This window comes from Dipodomys merriami, unplaced genomic scaffold (genome assembly GCF_024711535.1).
Source record: "Dipodomys merriami isolate MVZ:Mamm:240054 unplaced genomic scaffold, mDipMer1.0.p SCAF_52, whole genome shotgun sequence".
NCBI lineage: Eukaryota > Metazoa > Chordata > Mammalia > Rodentia > Heteromyidae > Dipodomys > Dipodomys merriami.
Genome location: NW_027206091.1, coordinates 7,072,575 through 7,093,754, shown reverse-complemented (window position 1 = coordinate 7,093,754; position 21,180 = coordinate 7,072,575). Strand labels below are relative to the sequence as shown.

Genomic DNA, 21,180 nt, shown 5'->3' with positions numbered 1-21,180 from the left:
TGACTACCTCTCACTTTTGGGACTACAGATGTGTTCCACCATGCCCTGCTGAAAATTCCATCTATCAGATATGAAAATTAAATGACATGCTTATAAAGTAGCCATCACCTCCTTGGCACACAAAAGCATGCAACTTACCATTAGCAATTACCATCCATTATCAAATACTAAAACAAGTAAAACAATAAACATATGAGACAATATTGAGCCATAGCTATGACAATGTGTAAATAAGTCCAAGTATGTCCAAGGCATGTGTTGCCCAAAGGGTGATGATACTGGACCCACCACCACATAGTATTCAGTAGACAAATTCTAGGAGGAAAATTCCAGAGGAATTACAAACATTTAAAAATGCATTCTTTTGGGGGCTGGGAAGGTGGCTCAATGGTAGAGTGCTTGCCTTGTATGCATGAGGCCCTGGGTTCGATTCCTCAGCACCACATAAGCAAAAAAAGCCAGAAGCGGCGCTGTGACTCAAGTGGTAGAGTGCTAGCCTTGAGCTGAAGAGCTGAGGGACAGTGCCCAGGCCCAGAGTTCAGGCCACACGACCAGACTCCCCCCCCACACACAAAAAAATACATTCTTTTGCTGGGCATCAGTGGCTCACACCATAATCCTAGCTACTAGGAGGCTGAGATTTGAGGACTCAGTCCAAGTCAGCCTAGGCAAGTCCATGAGATTCATCTCCATTTAACCACCAAGAGGTTGGAAGTGGAACTGTTGCTCAAGTGGTAAAGTGCTACCTCTGAACAAAAGAACTCAGGGACAGCACCAAGGCTCTGAGCTGAAGTTGCAGGATTGACACAATTAAAAAACAAACAAAAACCCCAGTGTGTGTATACATACCAACAAAGAGAGGAGAGATTGATGCATAAAACAAGCAAACTTAAATGACAATTATACCTTTATAGCAAGTACATGTAATTTTCCCCCAGAATTAAAAACTTTAAAAAGCAATACTATCTAAATGCTGGAAGGCATTTGGGAAAATTGTGTGGGTTTTTTCTTAATGATAAAAGCTTGATTTGCTATCTTATCCTCTGAGCTATTTAATCATATATATTATTTTTAAAAATATTGTGGCTGGATGACTGGAATCCTAGCTACTCAGGAGGCTAAGATCTGAGAATCACAGTTCAAACAACCTGGGTAGGAAAGTGTGAAACTTTTATCTCCAATTAACCACCAGAAAATCAGAAGTAGCACTGTGGCTCAAAGTGGTAGCCTTGATCAAAGAGCTCAGGGGCAATGCACAGGCCCCTGGAGTTCAAGCCCCATGACTGACAAAATAAATAAATAAAATACACAGGTGTTCCAAACATACTTTCAAATATATAAGACAGAAAGCAGAAGAAAGGACAGATGGAGCTGCTGGGCACTGGTGGCTCACACATATAATTCTAGCTACTAGGGAGGCTGAGATCCGAGGATCGCATTTCAAAGCCAAAAAAGCTCAGGGACATCTCTGGCCCTAAATTCAAGCCCACGACTGCCAAAAAATAAAAAAAGTAAAAGATAGAAAAACATCTCTCCAGTGAGTTTATCCAATGTAATCTTATAATTAAACAAAACTACTAAGGAGATGTGTGTGTGTGCGTGTGTGTAGAGAGCAATACAATTGGTTTCATTATAGGACACACTTTCTATGTAACAGACGTGACGGAAGTGACCAGGACATAAGCCATAAAGCGTTTTAACTCAAAATTTTATCCAGACATATTTGAAACAGAAAAAGCACTTCTAAATAACTCTTGACTCAAAGAAAAAAAAAACTTTTAAAAATGAAAGTCACGGGGCTGGGAAGGTGGCTCAGTGATAGAGCGCTTGCCTTGCATGCATGAGGCCTTGGGTTCAATTCCTCAGCACCACATAAGCAAAAAGGAAAAAGCCGCTAAGTGGCTCTGTAGCTCAAGTGGTAGAGCACTAGCCTTGAGCTGAAGAGCTGAGGGGCAGCGCCCAGGCCAGAGTTCAGACCCCACAACCGGACCCCCCCCCCAAAGAAAAAAAAAAAAAAAGATCACAGTCCTGACACTTGCCCAAACAAGAAGCAAGACCCTTTTTCAAAAATTACCAGCACAACAAAAGAGCTGGAGATATGGCTTAGTGGCTGAGCAATTGCCTTCATAAACATGATGCCCTGCGTTCAAAGCCATGTATGATGAAGTCATGTTGAATAACCCTATAGTTCAAATATGCTTCATATACGAGTATAGCCATAGGAGAATTCAACTGCAACCTCATGAGACTGAGGTTAAATTGTACCTGAAATCTTCATGGTGTTTCTTGGTTGATTTTATATCTCTTGATGTATCCGTTTATCCTGCTAAAACCATTCACAAATGTATCCAATTCTATCCAAAGCTTATTCAGCTATACATCAATACTCTTATCAAAAAGTCCTTCTAGGGGCTGGGAAGATGGCTCAGTGGTAGAGCGCTTGCCTTGCATGCATGAGGCCCTGGGTTCGATTCCTCAGCACCACATAAGCAAAAAGAAAAAAGCTATAAGGGGCTCTGTAGCTCAAGTGGTAGAGCGCTAGCCTTGAGCTGAAGAGCTGAGGGACAGCGCCCAGGCCCAGAGTTCAGTCCCCACGACCGGACTTAAAAAAAAAAAAAAAAAAGAAAATCACATTTCAGCAACAAAGAAAATGCTACACACCCAAGGTAGAGAATCGTTAACGCTACAGGCGGCTAAAAACTACTGAACTTTCAAGTAAGGTTAGAAAACGAACAGATCACAGACACACACCCCGTACTGACCCCCAAATCAGCGTCTCATCTCAAAGATCTTGGAGCCAGAAGAGAACCTCGTCAATGACAACCATCGACGGCCGCCGCGGACGCCGCCCATCGCTGAACCTCAAGTCCGGCGCTCGTTCTTTATCCCCACACAGTACTGACGTTGCAGAAGCTCTAATCGCGACCAGCCGAAGTCATCCAAGAATTCTCATCATTAAAACGCAGACGCGCTGCAAAGGGTAGCTGCAAACCGCTCTGGAAGGTCACTTCCGGTGCGACCTCAAACGTCCCCTCGGAGAGGGTGGAGCTTGTTTGTACTGCGCACGCTCTCGGCTGCTGTGGCAACCCCACCGAGCCTTTGCGAGGGTTCCAGTTTCCATTGTGGTTGACATGGCGGCCGCCACAGATCTTCCTCCTGGGGGCCGCCATCTTGGATTCTTATACATTCCGTACAAGGAATATTCTGTGTCCCGCCAACGGTGAGAAACCTGCTTCCGGCCAAATTTTACAAGGAAATGAGGATTTGTGAAGTAGACTGAGCAGGATTCCGCCAGCGAGAAAGCAAGCATGGCGCAGGGCGTCTGGAACGTTATTATCCATAAAAAAGATAACTGCCGCTGGGCACTGGTGGCCCATGCCTGAAATCCTAGCTGCTCTGGAGGCTGAGCTCAGAGGATGGCGGTTCAAAAACAGTCGGGGCAGGGAAATCCGTGAGACTCCAAATAACCACCAGAAGCCTGGAAGCGGAGTGCCATCCAATGATAAAGCACTTGATTAGTATGAGAGTAGGTGTTCAACTGCAAGCACAACTATACAAACGGTTGGGCTGTAGACGTGATGATTCCCTCCCCCAAAGAATACAAAATGTGAAATTAGAACAAAATTCTCGCTCATTAAGAATAGAGTCGGGGTGGCTCAATGGTAGAGCACTAGCCTTGAGCTGAAGAGCTGAGGGACAGCGCCCAGGCCCAGAGTTCAGGCCCCATGTCCAGACCCCCCCCCCCCCAAAAAAAATAGGGCCAAACTTGAAAGGTAGTATCTCCCTGTAGAAAACAAAAACTCAAGGAAAAATTCCAAACATAATGGCTTCAGTAAATTAGTAAGGCCAGGCACCTGTGGCTCACACCTGTAATCCTAGCTATTCAGGAAGCTGACATCTAAAGATCACAGTTCTTTTTTTTTTTTTTTTTTTTTGACCGGGCATGGGGCTTTAACTCTGGGCCTGGGCACTGTCCCTCAGCTCTTCAGCTCAAGGCGAGCGCTCTACCACTTGAGCTACAGCGCCACTTCCGGTTTTCTGGTGGTTTTATTGGAGATAGGAGTCTCACGGTCTCTCCTGCCCGGGCTGGCTTTGAACCGAGATCCTCAGATCTCAGCCTCCTGAGTAGCTAGGATTACAGGAGTGAGCCACCAGCGCCTGGCTTAAAGATCACAGTTCAAAGCCAGCCCAGGCAGGAAAGTCTGTGAGACTCATCTCCAATAAACCACCAGAAAACCAGAAATGGCACTGTAGCTCAAGTGGTGGTAGAGCACTAGCCTTGAGCTGAAGAGCCCAGGGACAGCACCCAAGCCCAGAGTTCACATCCCACCACCGACAAAAAAGTAAATTAGTGAGTTAAACACCAGGTTACTGGAATTTAGTAAGTAGTGGTAAAACAATCAGTATCCGCCAGGGTGACTCTCCAGACCAGGGGTGACACAAAAGGCACCGTGACTTTAATAACCGGAATACTTAATGACCTCCGGAGAGCAAGACAATCCATCCAGGCACAGACAGTGAAAGATGGACAAAAGAAGTTTATTTACACTATTTACACCAGAAAAGGGTCTTGAGACTGTAAGGTCCCGTTCCTGGATGGCTAGCGACTCCACCCTCCGCTCAGCAAAGTCTCCACCCAGTACCTGCGTTACCTAGGCAACTGGGACACCTGGAAGAGGTCACATCTGCATCTGCTGAGATCACATCTGAATTTGATGTGGCCACACCTTTCTCCGCCCATACCCTAGATAAGGGCTAGCCCAGGCCTAGACTTTATCTCTGTTCTTTTCTAGCTCTCCCTGCTCTATTCTAGCTCTCTCTGCTCTCTCTGCTCTGTTCTTTTCTAGCTCTCTCTGCTCTCAGCTCTCTCTACTCTCTTGCTGCTCTTTTCTAGCTCTCTGCTTTCTCTCTGCTCTAGCTCTTTTCTCTCCTCTCTTGCTGTTCTTTTCTAGCTCTATCTCTCTTGCTGCTCTTTTCTAGCTCTCTCTGCTTTCTCTCTGCTCTAGCTCTTTCCTCTCTCTCATTCCCAGGCCTTTCCCAGCTACGTAGAGTGCCAACCTTGCCTGTTCCCAGCAGGTCTACTGAATAAACCTACCCCTTACCTGAATACCACGTGAGTGCTGCTGTTCTTACTCTGCTATCTCTTTTTAAAAACCTAACAGAGACTACCTCGTCCTGGGAAAGATACCCAGAACCAAGAGCAGCCTCAACCACCAAATCTCCAAGCCTCCAATAGGCAGCCTGGCCCCCTGACCTTTATTAATTGGTCTGCAAACCTCAGCCCTCCAGAGCTCCAAAGGGGAAGGCTTTTCCCTTTCTTCCCTTCCTCCTCTGCAGGCCTCTCCACTCTCCACAGGCCTCTCTAGAGGAAGGCCCCGAATGACTTCCGAAGGAGGTCCCAAATGGCCCTCAGAGGAGGTCCCAAATGGCCCCTCGAGGCCCCAAATGGCTTCCTCAAGAAGCGCCAAATGGCCTCTCCAGGCTTGCCCTGTCCTTCACAGGCCTGCCCTGCTCCAGAAGGCTTTCCCCTCCTGCTGCCTCTCCCTCCACTTCTACTACTCCTTCCTCCACAGTTTGTTTTTATCCTAACGGTTTCTCCCCTAACAGTTTTCCAATTGCCATTCATGCTCCTCCCCCAAGCTGCTCACTGTCCAATCACTTCCTGACAGGTCACAGGTGGGGCTCGGCGCCCCACCCCTGCAGTAGGATGCCCCGCCTTTCAGTGGCATGGCAGGCCCCTTCGGGCCTGCTGGGTCCAGTGGCCTGCTGGATCTCCATGCCCTGCTGGGTCCAGTGGCCTGGTCTGTGGAGCTGTGAGGCTCGCCTGTCGATGCCCCACCCCATCCAGCAGGCCGGCCCACGGGGCCACGCTATTGAGCCCCGCTGATTATCGGGGCCCCACGGGTTATTACATTAATCAAGCCTGGCCTCCACAGAATCCGAGAAATGGGTGAGAGGGAAACCAAGTACAACTGCCTGCTAACGGCGTAATTCGTTTCTGTACCCCCAGTGCCAAATTCCTGCTACCTGCCCATAATTCTCGCTTGCTTGCCACCTGCGTGTGGTTGTGTCCTTAAGTACCCAGCAGATCCGTATATCGGGGCTGCATTCTTCAGCTCTGCGAGCTGAATACAGACACTGCGCGGTAATAAAGACTCTAGCCTAATTGACCGAGTGTTAGGGTGTCTTGTTGGGAAACTGGGGTACTACAGTAGGTATATATGTATATACGTGTACATGTGGATTCTAACCACTCCTCCCACCCCCAAGAAGAATCCAATACCTGCTTAGCAATCATATTTTCCACTATCTCTGACAGCCCTTATTAACTAATGTAATCCGCGTCCATGGAGCTGCTGCATCGGAAATTGCATGTATATTGAATCATAAACGCAATACTGTGGCTACCTCATGGAGAAAAGTAAAATCTCCGAACCACTTAGGCCACGAATTCCCAGAGTGTCACAACTGCCAAATTCCAGACCCTGCAGGCAGACTGAGTGCAGAAAGTCATTAAAGCAATTTTTCTTCCATTCATCACAGAACTTCGCAGGTTCCCCTTCCCGCTCTAGACTACATTACCCAGAAATCCTGGCGGCTCGATTTAACTTCCGGCGCGAACAGGGCCTCCTTGTCCCGCCTCTCAGGGAACGGCCATCCATAGTGACCGTGGAGGATGCTTACCTCCACAATATCGGCCCCAGCCTACTGTGAGACAATCACTCCAAACTGGACTCTGAGTCCCGAAGGTTTGGGACCGTAGTCCCAAGTGCGGGCCACAGTAGTTGGATGAATGCCATTTTCCCCGTGTAGCCTGGCCACGACTACAATTCCCAGAAGCCTTTGCAAGAAGAGCGCCTTCCCCGCCCCCCCACCCTTCAGCCCGCCTCCTTGCTTGTTCAGGGGCCTTGGGGGAAGACAAGTACGTGGTAAGCGGCCTAAGCCTTTAGTGCTCTGGAGTAGGAGGTGTGGAATGATGGCCGGGTGGGAATCGAATTAGCTGGGAGCAGTCGTGAGTTGTGGGCGCGTGTGTGTGTGTAACTATGTGGCTGCCAGTGTGATTGTTAGGGTCCCCTAGCGGGTGTGCCACTGTGCATGCTTGTGCCTATGACAACACATGTGAGCTGTGACTGCCCATTCTTGTTGTAGGTTTGTGGTTGTAACAAGGTGGATCTGTGTGCGTAGGGATGATTTGTGTCCCTCTGACTGGGCTGTGATTCTGTGTGGTCCTATAACTCCCAATCCTCTGTGGACTAATAATATATCATTGAAGTTCACTGTGCTGTTTTCATATGTAGTCAGTTTATGTCAAAATTATTCACCTGCTATCTTTCTTTTTCCCTTTCCCCATTCTCCTCCTACGTAGTCTTTTATATAGATTTATATCCTATGTTTTTTTTTAAATTTTATTTTATTTTATTTGAGAACATACTGTACAGAGGGGCTACAATTACATGGGCAGGATAATGCATACATTTCTTACCAAGCATTGCAGCCTCCTCCTTTGTTTACCCTTCACCTCCCTTCCCCGCCTCCCCCCTCCCCCCACCCAATTATACCCCCCTCCCCTCCCACACCGACATTGTAAAGCTGGTTTTGACATGACATTTTGTACTTCTCATTGTTGCAACAGGTCCACCTGAATCCTTAAACGACTTGTTTGTCCCCATCTCCTCCACATGTTATACTGACATCAAATATAGTGAAAGCGGGGGTTACACTGTGGGGGAGGGACATACAAAGCAACAAAGAAATAATCTTATAAATGCGTTAGAAACACATGCATGAAAGAAACGATATATCCTATGTTTATCCACAGATGTATATATAATTATGTACACAGGTGTGTATATATATATGTGTGTGTGAGAAGGTGGCTCAATGGTAGAGTACTTGCCTTGAATGTATGAGGCCCTGGGTTTGATTACTTAGCACCACATAAGCTGAAAAGGCTGGAAGTGGCACTGTAGCTCAAGTGGTTTACTGCTAGCCTTGAGCTGAAGAGCTGAGTGACAGCACTCAGGTGCAGAGTTCAAGCCCCATGATGGACCAAAAAAAAAAAAGTTCATCCAGGTGCTGTGGCTCATTCTGAGATCTGAGGATCACAAAAGCAAGCCTGGGCAAAAAAGTCCATGACTCTTATTTCCAAGTAACCAGTAAAAAGCTCAAAGTATAGGTATTGCTCAAATGGTAGAGTGTCAGCTTTGAGTGAAAAAAACCAAGTGGAAGGGTCCCAATACTCGTCCCTACCCACAAAAATACTTACATGTAACAAATGAAAACATTAAAGTTGTAAAGGAAAGACAACATGAACAGGAAAGGGTTTAAAACCAAAAAGATTTTTTTTTTTGGGGTCCGGTCATGGGGCCTGAACTCTGGGCCTGGGCGCTGTCCCTCAGCTCTTCAGCTCAAGGCTAGCGTTCTACCACTTGAGCCACAGCACCACTTCCGGCTTTTTCCTTTTTTCTTATGTGGTGCTGAGGAATTGAACCCAGGGCTTCATGCATGCAAGGCAAGCGCTCTACCACTAAGCCACCTTCCCAGCCTCCAAAAAGATTTTTTTGTGTTTTGATTTTTTCCCAAAGCTGAGCTAGAGGGTAAGAATGAAGAGCACCTCTGTGTACTCTTCAAACAATGTAGCCGGAGGGAGGGGGAGAGGTGGAGTTAATTAAGTCTCTTGGGCTTGGGAAGGAAAAGGTAACATCTGGGAAGTCTTCAGTCCTCTGCTCTGAGTGAATTGTGTGTTCCTGGCCAAAGAGCACCACTTAAATGAATTTATCTTGCTGGTCCTGGAGGCTATAGAGAAAGGAGGTGTTGGGCTGGGAAGGTGGCTCAGTGGGAGAGTGCTTGCCTTGCATGCCTGAGGCCCTGGGTTCGATTCCTCAGCACCACATAAGAAAAAAGCCGGAAGTGGCACTGTGGCTCAAGTGGTAGAGTGCTAGCCTTGAGCTGAAGAGCTGAGGGACAGGCCCCACGACCAGACCCCCCCTCCCCCCCCCCCAAAAAAAAGAGAAGGGAGGTGTTCAGGACAGGTTCTAACAGCTCAGAGTTGTATTGGGTTCTGAGCAACCACATCACTAGGGTGGGGCTTGAATCTCTCTGCTAGGCCAGAACCTGAGTTTTGTTTTTGTTTTTGGATGGGGAGAGTCTTTTCCTCCCTTCAAGTCATCTACAAGGATCTATTTAGCTGTAGCTAATACCTGGGGTCTCTACTAAGTAGTGTTGTATCATAAGAACAAGGCATGGGGCTGGGAGTGTGGCTCAGTGGTAGAGTGCTTGCCTAGCATGCATGAAACCCTGGGTTCGATTCCTCTGTTCCACATATACAGAAAAAGCCGGAAGTGGTGCTGTGGTTCTAGTGGTAGAGCGCTAGTCTTGAGCAAAAGAAGCTCAGAGACAGTGCCCAGGCCCTGAGTTCAAGCCCTAGGACTGGCAAAAAAAAAAAAAAAAAAAAAAAAAAAAAAAGAACAAGGCAAATAGCAATTGTTTTTTCAGACCATTCTGAGACCTGTAAAGCCAATGTAGTTGCTAGAGCATTTCTTTGGTTTTCCTGTCTTACCTTTAGAGAACAACTGTTTTTTTTCAGGAGACAGCCCTGTGGAAGACTGATCAGCTCCTGTAATTCTGAAAGCCATGGCTGTGGTAAGTTGGTGCTGCTTCTTGCCTTCCTGATATTTAATGCTTTTTGCATATGGCCCAATTACAGTAATGATACACTCCTGTAATCCTGGCTTCTAGGGAGGCAGAGACAGGAGTGTAGCAAGTTCTAAACCAGCCTAAGTTACACAGTGAGACCCCTATCTCAAAGGAAAGAGAAAAAAGAAAAGAGATATGTTTACTTACCTTATCCTGAAATTTCGGTCTCCATTTTCTTGCATGCTCCATGAATAAATTTATAGCATGTTTTTTTTTTTCAACCAGCATTCATATTTTTATTCAGTGAAGTAACTGGGCATCTTTTTTTTTTTCCAGTCTTCTCCTAAAAATGATGACACAAAAGAATCCAGTGAGGGAAGCCAGAGTAGATTTGTAGAATGAACTTGTCTGACATTGCCTGACCCTAAACATGATTTTTACAATGTGGCAATGTGAATCTTAGCTAGAAACAAACATAAACAATCCAAGACTATGGGACAGAGGAGAATTTTCTAAAAAGAAAGAGATGGAAGGTGATATTGCTAGTACCAACTGTTAAATTATTGAAAGATTCCCTCAGTGTGTGAGGGCTTGGGACTGGTGCTGTTGGTGGCTACTACAGATCTTTGCCACTCCATTAGAGCATTCGTTTTAGCTGTGTTTTCTAACAAATACCAGAGATAGTAAAGTTTAAGGAGTAAAGGTTGCTTCTAGCTCATAGTCCATGATCATTTGGATCCATTATTTGGAATCTCTGGTGAGACAACTTACCATAGCAGGAGTTGTATGGTAGAACAAAGCCGTTCACCTCATGAGCAGAAAGCAAAGGAAGAAGTAGAAGGGGCCCCAGTTCCTGTATCTATTTCAAGGGCACATCATCAATAATTGGAAGACCTTCCATTAGGTCTACTTTTTTTTTTATGTCAGTTGTGGAGCTTGAACTCAGTGCCTAGTTGCTGTCCCTGAGCTCTTTCACTCAAGGCTAGAGCTCTACCACCTGAGCCACAGCACCACTTCTGGTTTTCTAGTGGTTAATTGGAGATAAGAGTCTCACAGACTTTCCTTCCCCGGGCTGGCTTTGAACCACAGTCCTCAGATCACAGCCTCCTGAGTAGCTAGGATGACAGGCATGAGCCTCATGTCCAGCATATAATGCTTTTTAAAGTATTATATTTGGTAATATAGAAAAAGACTATGCCTTGTGATTTATTGATGTCTCTTGAGTCTCTAATATAGATACCCCTTCCACCTTTCTATGCAGGTTTTTTTCAGACAATAAATAAACTTCATTTGTCTACTGTTTGGCTTTTACTAATTGTGTCCTGGAAATTGTTAGTGAAATATAAAACTTGATGAAAGTTAGTTGGGTTTTTTTTGTCAAAAATATTTCATAGGAAAAAAAATATTTCATAGGAATATCTTATAAAAAGCCATATATAATTAAAGTGTAAAGTTAGCAGTTAGTAGGAATTGGTTTTTCTTTTGGTTGCTTCTAAAAATTGTGTGCTATGGTCAAGTGAGCAATTTCTTATTTATAAAATAAGAGGTTGAATGGGCTGGGAAGTTGGCTCAGTGGTAGAGTGTTTGCCTTACATGCATGAGGCCCTGGGTTCAATTCCTCAGCACCACATAAACAGGAAATAAAAGCCAGAAGTGGCACTGTGGCTCAAGTGGTAGAGTGCTAGTCTTGAGCTGAAGAGCTGAGGGAAAGCACCCAGACCCAGAGTTCAGGCCCCATGACCGGACCCCCCACCCAAAAAAAAAAAAAAAAAAAGAGGTTAGACTAAATGTTTTGTGTCCCAACTCAATTTAAAATCATTGCATTCATTGGTAGATATAATTGGAGTAACTTTGAAAATTTGGTAGTGCTCCCAAGTATCTGCCCATTCTAAATGTGTTAGTAAAGTCAGCTACAATTATTCAGTGAAAATATGTTGTGTAACTTTTGTAATCTAGCTCATTCCTAATATTATTTATCTGTATGCATGTGTTCAATGCATGTGTATTCTACTTTAATGTATGCAAATATATGTCATCTATTTCTCTGTTAATAGTGTTCCGGGGGCACTGTTCTGTTCTTTCATTAATGTTTGATCGGTTTTTCCAAAGCTTTTTAATTGTACTCTTATTATCCTTCCTTCCTTTCTTTTTTCTTTCCCTCCCTCCCTCCCTCCCTCCCTCCCTTCTTCCCTTCCTCCCTCCCTCCCTCCCTCCCTCCCTTCCTTCCTTCCTTCCTTCCTTCCTTCCTTCCTTCCTTCCTTCCTTCCTTCCTTCCTTCCTATCATCTTGTGCCAGTACTGGAGCTTGAACTCAGGACCTTGTGCTCTTTGCTTAATTTTCTTTTGTTCAACACTGGCACTCTACCATTTGAGCCATAGGTCCACTTCTGGATTTTTGGTAGTTTATTGAAGATAAGAGTCTCAGATTTCCCTGCTCTGGCTTTGAACTGCAGTGTTCAGATCTCAGCCTCCTGAGTAGTTAGAATTAGAGGTATGAGCCACTGGCACTCAACCTTTAGTCATATTTTTTCATTTTTTTAAAATAAGTTTTTTATTGTGAAAATACTGTACAGAGGGATTACAATTACATGAGCAAGGAAATGAGTACATTTCTTATCAAGCATTGTTGCCTCCTCCTTTGTTTCCCCTAACACCCTCCCCAAAGTTGTAAAGTTCGTTTTTCTTACTTTCTTTTATTGTAAAATTTAGTTATATTTTTTCAAAGGAAATTTCCCTTTTGAGATCTTCTGTAGCATTCCCTTTAAGATTTTATCTCCTAGTCCCTGAGAAATTTTTGTATCCCAAATATCTGGGTTTGTTTTTCTCCCTAATAACTATCACTTTATAACATACCATATATTTTACTCATTTGTTAATCTTGTTGATTGTCTGCCTCCCGACAGGATATAATTTTTAGAAGAGCAGAGATTTTTTATCCACACAGAGTGCTACTGAATCCTCAGTGCCTCTACAAGTCAATAAATATTTGTTGAATTAATAAAGAAAAAAATTGTTTTAAATGTAAACAAAAATTTCATAGGGGTTAGGAATATGGCTTAGTGGTAGAATGCTTGCCTTGTATGCATGAAGCCTTGGGTTCAATTCCTTAGTGCCACATGAACAGAAAAAGCTGTGGCTTAAGTGGTAGAGTGCTAGCCTTGAGCAAAAGAAACTCAGGGACAGTGTCTGGGCCTTGAGTTCAAGCCCCAGGACTGGCAAAAAAAAAAAATCCTCCAAGAGTAACTGTACATTTTTTTTCAACCTGTGTTGTTGGCAGATGAAACATTTTTAATGAGGTAAGTCCATTGCAATTATGATTCTTCTAAGTTTGTGTAACAGGTTGTGCAATTTTGGGCCCAGAGAAATGTTTTCCAGGTGGCTTTTCAACATGATCTTAGTAGCTTTTGGTAACTTTCTTCCTTTGTGGTATTAACAAGGTGTTCAGACTCATCCTGATCCTTTGTGACTTAACCCTGTTCTTGTATTTGAAAATGGTACTGGAAAACAAGCTAGTGACTTGGTGTTCTCTGCCTACTGTGTTAGCAGTTGTTCCCAGACCTTTGTATGGGCAGAGTGAGGATATTGCTCCCTTTTCAAAGTCTAAAATCATATCATTACTCCTGAGCTCAAAGATACTGTTTCTCAGTGACACCAACACAATTACTGACTTGGTTTATCCAACAATACAAGGACAATAGTCTCAGAAACATTTCTCACTTACACAGCGAGCACATATGTTTATAGTTTCAGAAATCGGTGGTGTTCAGTGATGTGTCCATAGACTTCTCTCAGGAAGAATGGGGATGCCTGGACCCTGCTCAGAGGGACTTGTACAGAGATGTGATGTTGGAGAACTATAGCAATCTGCTTTCAATGGGTAAGGGCATTGATACCAGAAATCTGCAGCTCTCCTTTGGAATGTCTCCTTTTTCCACAGTGAAACTCTTAGCTGCTTGTCCAGTAAACCCTTGACATTTCTGTTCCTTCTTCTCCTTCTTAAAATGGAAAGGAAGCCTTGGCAATGGGCAGCTCCAGTGGGCTATGGCTGAAGTATTATCCTCTTTAGCTGTTCCTGTCATGGCATCTCTTGCTTGATCATCAAAAGAATGGATCTCATTTGCCCACTGCATAACCAAGTTCCATGTCTTTTCTCATGAACAGGATTTTATATTCCTAAGCCTCAAGTGATCTCCTTATTGGAACAAGGGAAAGAGCCCTGGATGGTTGGCAGAGAACTTACCAGAAGCCTATGTTCAGGTAAGTAAGAAATGCCTCATCAGGGTTCGGAAGGTGGCTCAGTGGTAGAGTGCTTGCCTTACATGCATAAGGCCCTGGGTTCGATTCCTCAGCACCACGTAAGCTGAAAAGGCTGGAAGTGGAGCTGTGGCTCAAGTGGTAGGGTGTTAGCCTTGAGCTGAAGAGCTGAGGGACACTATCCAGGCCTAGAGTTCAGGCCCCCACAACTAACCAAAAAAAAAAATTTAGAACAGAAGAATAGCCGGGCACCGGTGGTACACGCCTGTAATCCTAGCTAATCAGGAGGCTGAGATCTGAGGATCGCGGTTCAAAGCCAGCCCAGGCAGGAAAGACCGTGAGACCCCTATCTCCAATAAACCACTAGAAAACCAGAAGTGACGCTATAGCTCAAATGGTAGAGCGCTCGCCTTGAGCTGAAGAGCTGAGGGACAGCGCCCAGGCCCCAGAGTTCAAGCCCCACGACTGACAAAAAAAAAAAATCATATATATATATATATATATATATATATATATGTATTTATGACTCACACATTTATATATATATATAATACATATACACACAAGCATACACATATACACACGTTTTACTTATCATGTGTTACTATTGATTATGGCTCAAGCATTATATGTTTACCCACAATTCCCAGTGATTCTGACTCACATCCATACTTGACATTGCCACTTTTTTTTTTGTCAGTCGTGGAGCTTGAACTCTGGGCCTGGGCGCTGTCCCTCAGCTCTTCAGCTCAAGGCCAGTGCTCTACCACTTGAGCCACAACGCCACTTCCTCACATCCATACTTGATAATCACTGTGGTATAATTTCCTCTGTCTGCTTCCTACCATATATTTTACTTTTTCCCTTTTTTCTCTCCCTTCCTTTATTTTTCCTTCCTTCTTTCCTTCCTGTCTCCCTTCCTTCTTTCTTCCCCCCAGTCTTTGAAATTAGGGATTGGGTGCTGTCCATAAGCTTTTTGGTCTCAAGACTAGTATACCACCAGTTGAGCCACAATTTCACTTTTGGCTTTTAGTTAATTGGAGATGAGTCTCACAGACTTTCCTGGCTTCAAACCACAACGCTTAGATCTCAGCCTCCTGAGTAGCTAAGATTACAGGCGTACCCCAATGTCCAGATATATTTATTAATTTCTGTACACTGCTTGTCTGTTTTTCATGGTAAACAGATTTACATGAGAACAACTAGGTAATACTTTTGCCTTAATATTTCCATTTCCATCATAAAAGTTGTAATTTTTCACAAAGAGAAAGGGAAAAGAATGTTTACTAGTTTTTTTTTTCAGATCTGGAATCAATGTGTGAAAGCAAGTTGCTGTCTCTAAAGAAGGAAGTTTATGAAATAGAATCATATCAGAGGGAGATAATGGGACTTGCTAAGTATGGACTGGAATACTCCCCTTTTAGAGATGTTTTGGAATATAGAAGCAACTTTACAAGACAGTTGGGATATCAAGATGGACATTTAAGCCAAGAAATATTCACTCATGGATACACGCCCTCATTTATCCTACATCCAATAAGTAACAATGAAGAGAAACCTTATCAGTGTAAGAAATGTGGAAAGGCCTTTAGTCAGAACTCACAGTTCATTCAACATCAAAGACTTCATATTGGTGAAAAGGCTTATGAATGTAAGGAATGTGGGAAATTCTTTAGTTGTGGCTCACACGTCACTCGCCATCTGAAAATTCATAGTGGCGAAAAACCCTTTAAGTGTAAAGAATGTGGAAAAACCTTCAGTTGTAGCTCATACCTTTCTCAACACGAGAGAATTCACACGGGTAAGAAACCCTATGAATGTAAGGAATGTGGGAAAGCCTTTAGTTACTGCTCAAATCTGATTGATCATCAGCGAATTCACACTGGTGAAAAGCCCTATGGGTGTAAAGTATGTGGGAAAGCCTTCACTAAGAGCTCCCAGCTTTTTCAGCATGTGCGAATTCATACAGGAGAGAAGCCCTATGAATGTAAGCAGTGTGGCAAAGCTTTTACTCAGAGCTCAAAGCTTGTCCAACATCAGAGAATCCACACTGGGGAGAAGCCCTATGAGTGCAAGGAGTGTGGGAAAGCCTTCAGCAGTGGCTCTGCGCTGACTAATCACCAGAGGATCCACACTGGAGAGAAACCCTACAATTGTAAAGAATGTGGGAAAGCCTTTACTCAGAGCTCACAACTTCGTCAGCATCAAAAAATTCATGCTGGCGAAAAGCCCTTTGAATGTCTTAAATGTGGGAAAGCCTTTACTCATAACTCACAACTTTATCAACATCAGAGAATCCACACAGAGGAAAAGCCTTTTGTATGTCATGAATGTGGAAAGGCCTTTAATAAATGCTCAAACCTTACTCGCCATCAGAGAATTCATGCTGATGAGAAGCCTTGTGAGTGTAAGCAATGAGGAAAATAATTTAATAATGATTCTGATCTCACAGATCATCAGAGAACTCATACTAATGAGTAACACAAATTAGAGATTGTCCTCTTCATCTTTTTTTTTTAAGCCAATCGCAAGCCTGGGTACTTTCCCTGAACATTCTTTTTTTTTTTTTTTGCCAGTTGTGGGGGCCGAACTCTGGGCCTGGGCGCTATCCCTCAGCTCTTCAGCTCAAGGCTAGTGCTCTACCTCTTAAGCCACAGCACCACTTCCAGCTTTTTTCTTTTTGCTTATGTGGTGCTGAGGAATCGAACCCAGGGCCTCATGCATGCAAGGCAAGCGCTCTACCACTGAGCCACCTTCCCAGCCCTCAGAATTAACCACCAGAAAACCGGAAGTGGCGCTGTGGCTCAAGTGGTAGAGTGCTCACCTTGGGCTGAAGAGCTGAGGGACAGCACCCAAACCGAGAGTTAAAGCCCCACAACTGCTCAGGATGGCTTACAATTAGGATCCTCAGATCTCAGCTTACTGAGTAGCTAGGATTACAGGTCTGAACCATTGGCACCCAGCTATACTTTGTTTTTGAAAGGTGGGCAGGATGATATGAATACCTTTTATTTATTTTTATACCTGCTTTTTTATCTCAAAAAATTGTATTTTCCATTTTAATAGTTTTCTATTTTCAATGAGTTACTTAGTAGCCTGAGGGATTACTATTACAGTTGCCTGTAAATTTTTGTAGTTACAAAAGCTGTCCTCATTAAACGGACCCAAAATTTATCTTTGGATGTTTAGATTTTACTTTTAAAACATTTAATTACTGAAAGTGTCCACACTGTCTCCTTGTAAACTATTTTCATTAAACCTAATCCTAATCCTATACAAGAAATATAATTGTTATGAAAATATTGTTTATCTTTCTAGATATGTTTTTTAATACTTGTTAGTGGTACTTTTTATGTAAAAATTATATTTAATCTCTTGCATTGTCTTTTTGTAAGGACGTAGGATGGATATAAAGTATTTAGATCTATTCATAAAATGCAGTATGTATTTAATAAAAGTTTTTATTCATCATCACTATTAGGTTCATTATCATATTTGTCTTCCTTATGCTTGGGGGATGGATATTTTGTGTGTATGTATGAGGTGGTAATGGGGATGGAACTAGGATCTTATGCGTCCAAGGTAGGTGCTCTATCAGAGAACTAAACTCTAATGTGTATAAGGGATTTTTGGCTGTTATTTACTTTTACAGAAATGAGACAATTTGTAATGAAAAGAAATAACTATGCTTATTGGAAAGAAAGTCTTTCCCCATCACTCATTATTAATTCATCATCAAATTGAAAAAAATTTGTGGTTAGTATTTATTTGTACTTTGTATTTTCTGCTTTTCTGAGAATTCCAGTATGAAATCCTGTGGATATAATGGTGGATTGCATAGGCACACTTGTCTGAACAGCAGAAGGAGATGAGAAAAGTCTCCATATTTTGTTAAGTCATACTTTGAGAAATCTGTGAGATATAGTAAAAGCTATGTTGAGCTGGGCACCAGTGGCTCATGCCTGTTACCTGAGATCTAAGGATCACAGTTCAAAACCAGCCTGGGTAGGAAAGTCCATGAGATCTCCAGTAAACTACTCAGAAAAAGCTGGAAGTGGCACTGTGACTCAAGTGGTAGGGTACGAGCCTTGAGCAAAAGGAAGCTCAGGGACAGTGCCCTAAATATCAAATGTCAATGTTTGAGAGGTGGAATTATTCATTATAAAGAGCAGAAATAGGGCTGGGAAGGTGGCTCAGTGGCAGAGTGCTTGCCTAGCATGCATGAAGCCCTGGGTTCGATTCTTCAGCACCACATACACAGAAAAGCCAGAAGTGGCACTGTGGCTCATGTGGTAGAGTGCTAACCTTGAGCAAAAGAAGCTCAGGGACAGTGCCTACGGCCTGAGTTCAGTCTCAGGACAGGTTTAAAAAAAAAAAAAAGAGCAGAAATAGGGGGCTGGGAATGTGCCTTAGTGGTAGAGTGTTTGCCTAGCACTCAGGAAGCCCTGGGTTCGATTGCTCAGTACCACATAAATAGAAAAAGCTGGCAGTGGTGGTAGAGTGCTAGCCTTTAACAAAAGAAGCTCAGGGACAGTGCCTAGGCCCCAAGTTCAAGCCCCAGGACTGGCAAAAAATGAAATAAATTATTCTGTCAAATATCTAAAAATCTAGACTTTCTGTTGTTTGGTTTTTTGGTTAGTCCTGGGGCCTGAACTCTGAGCCTGGGCACTGTCCCTCAGCTCTTCAGCTCAAGGCTAGCGCTCTACCACTTGAGCCTTGAGCCACAGTGCCACTTCCAGCTTTTTTCCCCCCTACTTATGTGGTGTTGAGGAATTGAACCCAGGGCCTTATACATGCAAGGTAAGCACTCTACTACTGAACCACTTTTCCCAATCCCTGGACTAAGTTTATACTTCTTATGTGTGTTTGCACGTGTGTGTTTGCTTTATTTTGCAGCTGTTGTCTTGCTAGCCTGTTCAGCTTAGGTTGCCTTGGAAATTGATATGTACCCTTAAAATGGTTTCAAACTTTTTGGGGTGTGTGTGTGTGTGTGTGTGTGTGTGTGTGTGTGTGTGTGTGTGTGTGTGTGTGTGTGTGTGTGTGTGTGTGTGTGTGTGTGTGTGTGTGTGTGTGTGTGTGTGTGTACATATCTCTATCTATAAGCTGGGCAAACTTTTTGGTGTGTGTGTGTGTGTGTGTGTGTGTGTGTGTACATATCTCTATCTATCTATCTATCTATCTATCTATAAGCTGGGCACCAGTGGCTCAGAAGGCTGAGATCTGAGGATCACAGTTCAAAGCCAGCCTGGGCAGGAAAATCCATGAGACTCTCATCTCCAATAAACCACCAGAAAATGGAGTGGTGCTGTGGCTCAAGCAGAGCACTTACTGTGAGCTAGAGAGCTGAGGGACAGTGCCTAGGCCCAGAGTTCAAGCCCCACAACCAACCAAATACAAAAAAAATTATAATTTTTATTATCTTTAGTTCTACAAATGGGTTTTATTTATATTTATTTTTGTTGCTCATGGGACTTGAACTCTGGGCCTGGGCACTGTCCCTCAGCTCTTCAGCTCAAGGTGAGCACTCTATCACTGAGCCAAAGCACCACTTCTGGTTTCCTGGTGGTTAATTGGAGATGAGTCTCATGGACTTTTGTGCCTGGGCTGGCTTTGAACCATCATCCTCAGATTTCAGCTTCCTCAGTAGCTAGGATTACAGGCATGAGCCACCAGCGTCTGGCTGTTGTGGTCAGTTGTGGGCCTGGGCACTGTCCTTCAGCTCTTCAGCTCAAGGCTAGTGCTCTACCACTGAGCCATAGCACCTCTTCTGGCTTTTTCTGCTTATGTGGTGCTGAGGAATCAAACCCAAGGCTTCATGCATGCAAGAAAAGCACTCTACCACTGAGCCACCTTCCCAGCCCCAAAGGGGTTTTAATTTGACATGTTTATGAGCACAAAGCATCTTAGTGTCATCCATCTTTTTTTTTTTTTTTTTTTTTTTTGCTTATGTGGTGCTGGGGAATCGAACCCAGAGCCTCATGCATGCAAGTCAAGCACTCTACCACTGAGCCACCTTCCCAGGCAAGTGTTATCCATCATTTTTTGTCAAGTATAGTCTCACTTTTTGTCTGTGCCAGCCTGAATGCAACTTATTTTTATTTTTTTATTTTTTAAATTATTTTTAATTTTTTATTGTGAAAATACTGTACAGAGGGGTTACAATTACATGGGTAAGATAATGAGCACATTTCTTATCAAGCATTGTAGCCTCCTCCTTTGTTTCCCCTTCCCATCCCTTCGTATCCTCCCCCCCCCCCCGTTCTCCCCCCATCAAAGTTGTAAAGTTCGTTTTTCAACATAACAACTTGTACATCTCATTGTTGCAATGGGTCCTCCTGAATCCCTGTTTTAACAATTTGTTTTTTCCCTTCCCCTCCACATATACCAACATCATATATAGTGAAAGCCGGGGTTATACCATGGGGGAGGGACATACAAGGCAACAAAGACATAATCTTATAAATATGTTAGAAACAATCGCATGAAAGATCTCTCTCTTTTTTTTTTTGTCAGTCGTGGGGCTTGAGCTCTAGGCCTGGGAGCTGTCCCTCAGCAATTCAGCTCAAGGCTCATGCTCTACCACTTAAGCCATAACACCACTTCTAGTTTTCTGGTGTTTTTTTTTTTATTGTGATTAAGTGATTACATAATTTCCCAAATTTCACAGTATTGTGGAATAATGATGCTCATTTAAAGTCACAAACTCATTCTAACTTTCCTGGAGCAAATTGTCTGTCACCGTCTATAACATATAACGGTGGGTGTACACATATACACCAATATGTGATCAGTAGCATGGGGTTATTTAGTAGTGGTTCGACCACATAAGTGGAAGTTCTTTGTTTCTTAAGTCTTGTTAATTTTGTCGTATCACATAACATTTTGGATTTAACATCCACTTATCAGGGAGACCATGTGCCGTTTGTCTCTTTGCTCTTGTCTTACCTCGCTCAACATGATTTCTTCTAGTTCCACCTATTTCCCTGCAAATGCCATTATTTTGTCATTTCTAATGGCTGCATAATATTCCATTGTGTATAGATACCACAATTTTTGGATCCATTCATCTGTGGTGAGGCATCTGGGTTGTTTCCATATCCCCGTTATTATTATTTATATTTTTTGCATAGCCAGAATGATAAGTGTTCCCATCATGCCCAGCCTTTATTAACTGAGGGTGTTTGTTTGTTTGTTTGTTTGTGTTTTTTGCCAGTCCTGGGGCTTGAACTCAGAGTCTGGACACTGTCGCCTGAGCTTCTTGTGGTCAAGGCTAGCACTGTACCACTTGAGC

General features: G+C 43.5%; 2 protein-coding genes across 3 annotated transcripts in view; one reads left to right on the top strand and one right to left on the bottom strand.

Moving 5' to 3' along the window:
• The window catches only part of LOC138811101 (zinc finger protein 585A-like), a 38,248-nt gene extending 35,223 nt beyond the window's left edge, over nucleotides 1-3,025 (bottom strand). For both annotated transcript variants that reach the window (XM_069998672.1, XM_069998671.1), the window contains exon 1: nucleotides 2,763-3,025. The gene's annotated coding sequence lies outside the window, so the exon portion shown is untranslated. The remainder of the gene's footprint in view (nucleotides 1-2,762) is intronic.
• A 3,694-nt stretch (nucleotides 3,026-6,719) lies between these two features.
• On the top strand, nucleotides 6,720-17,224 carry LOC138811121 (zinc finger protein 383-like). The gene is made up of 5 exons (XM_069998740.1): nucleotides 6,720-6,929; nucleotides 9,587-9,642; nucleotides 13,380-13,512; nucleotides 13,797-13,892; nucleotides 15,193-17,224. The coding sequence occupies exons 2-5, from the start codon at nucleotides 9,634-9,636 to the stop codon at nucleotides 16,305-16,307; spliced, it is 1,353 nt and encodes a 450-aa protein (XP_069854841.1). The 5' UTR covers nucleotides 6,720-6,929; nucleotides 9,587-9,633; the 3' UTR covers nucleotides 16,308-17,224.
• The last annotated feature ends 3,956 nt before the right edge of the window (nucleotides 17,225-21,180 follow it).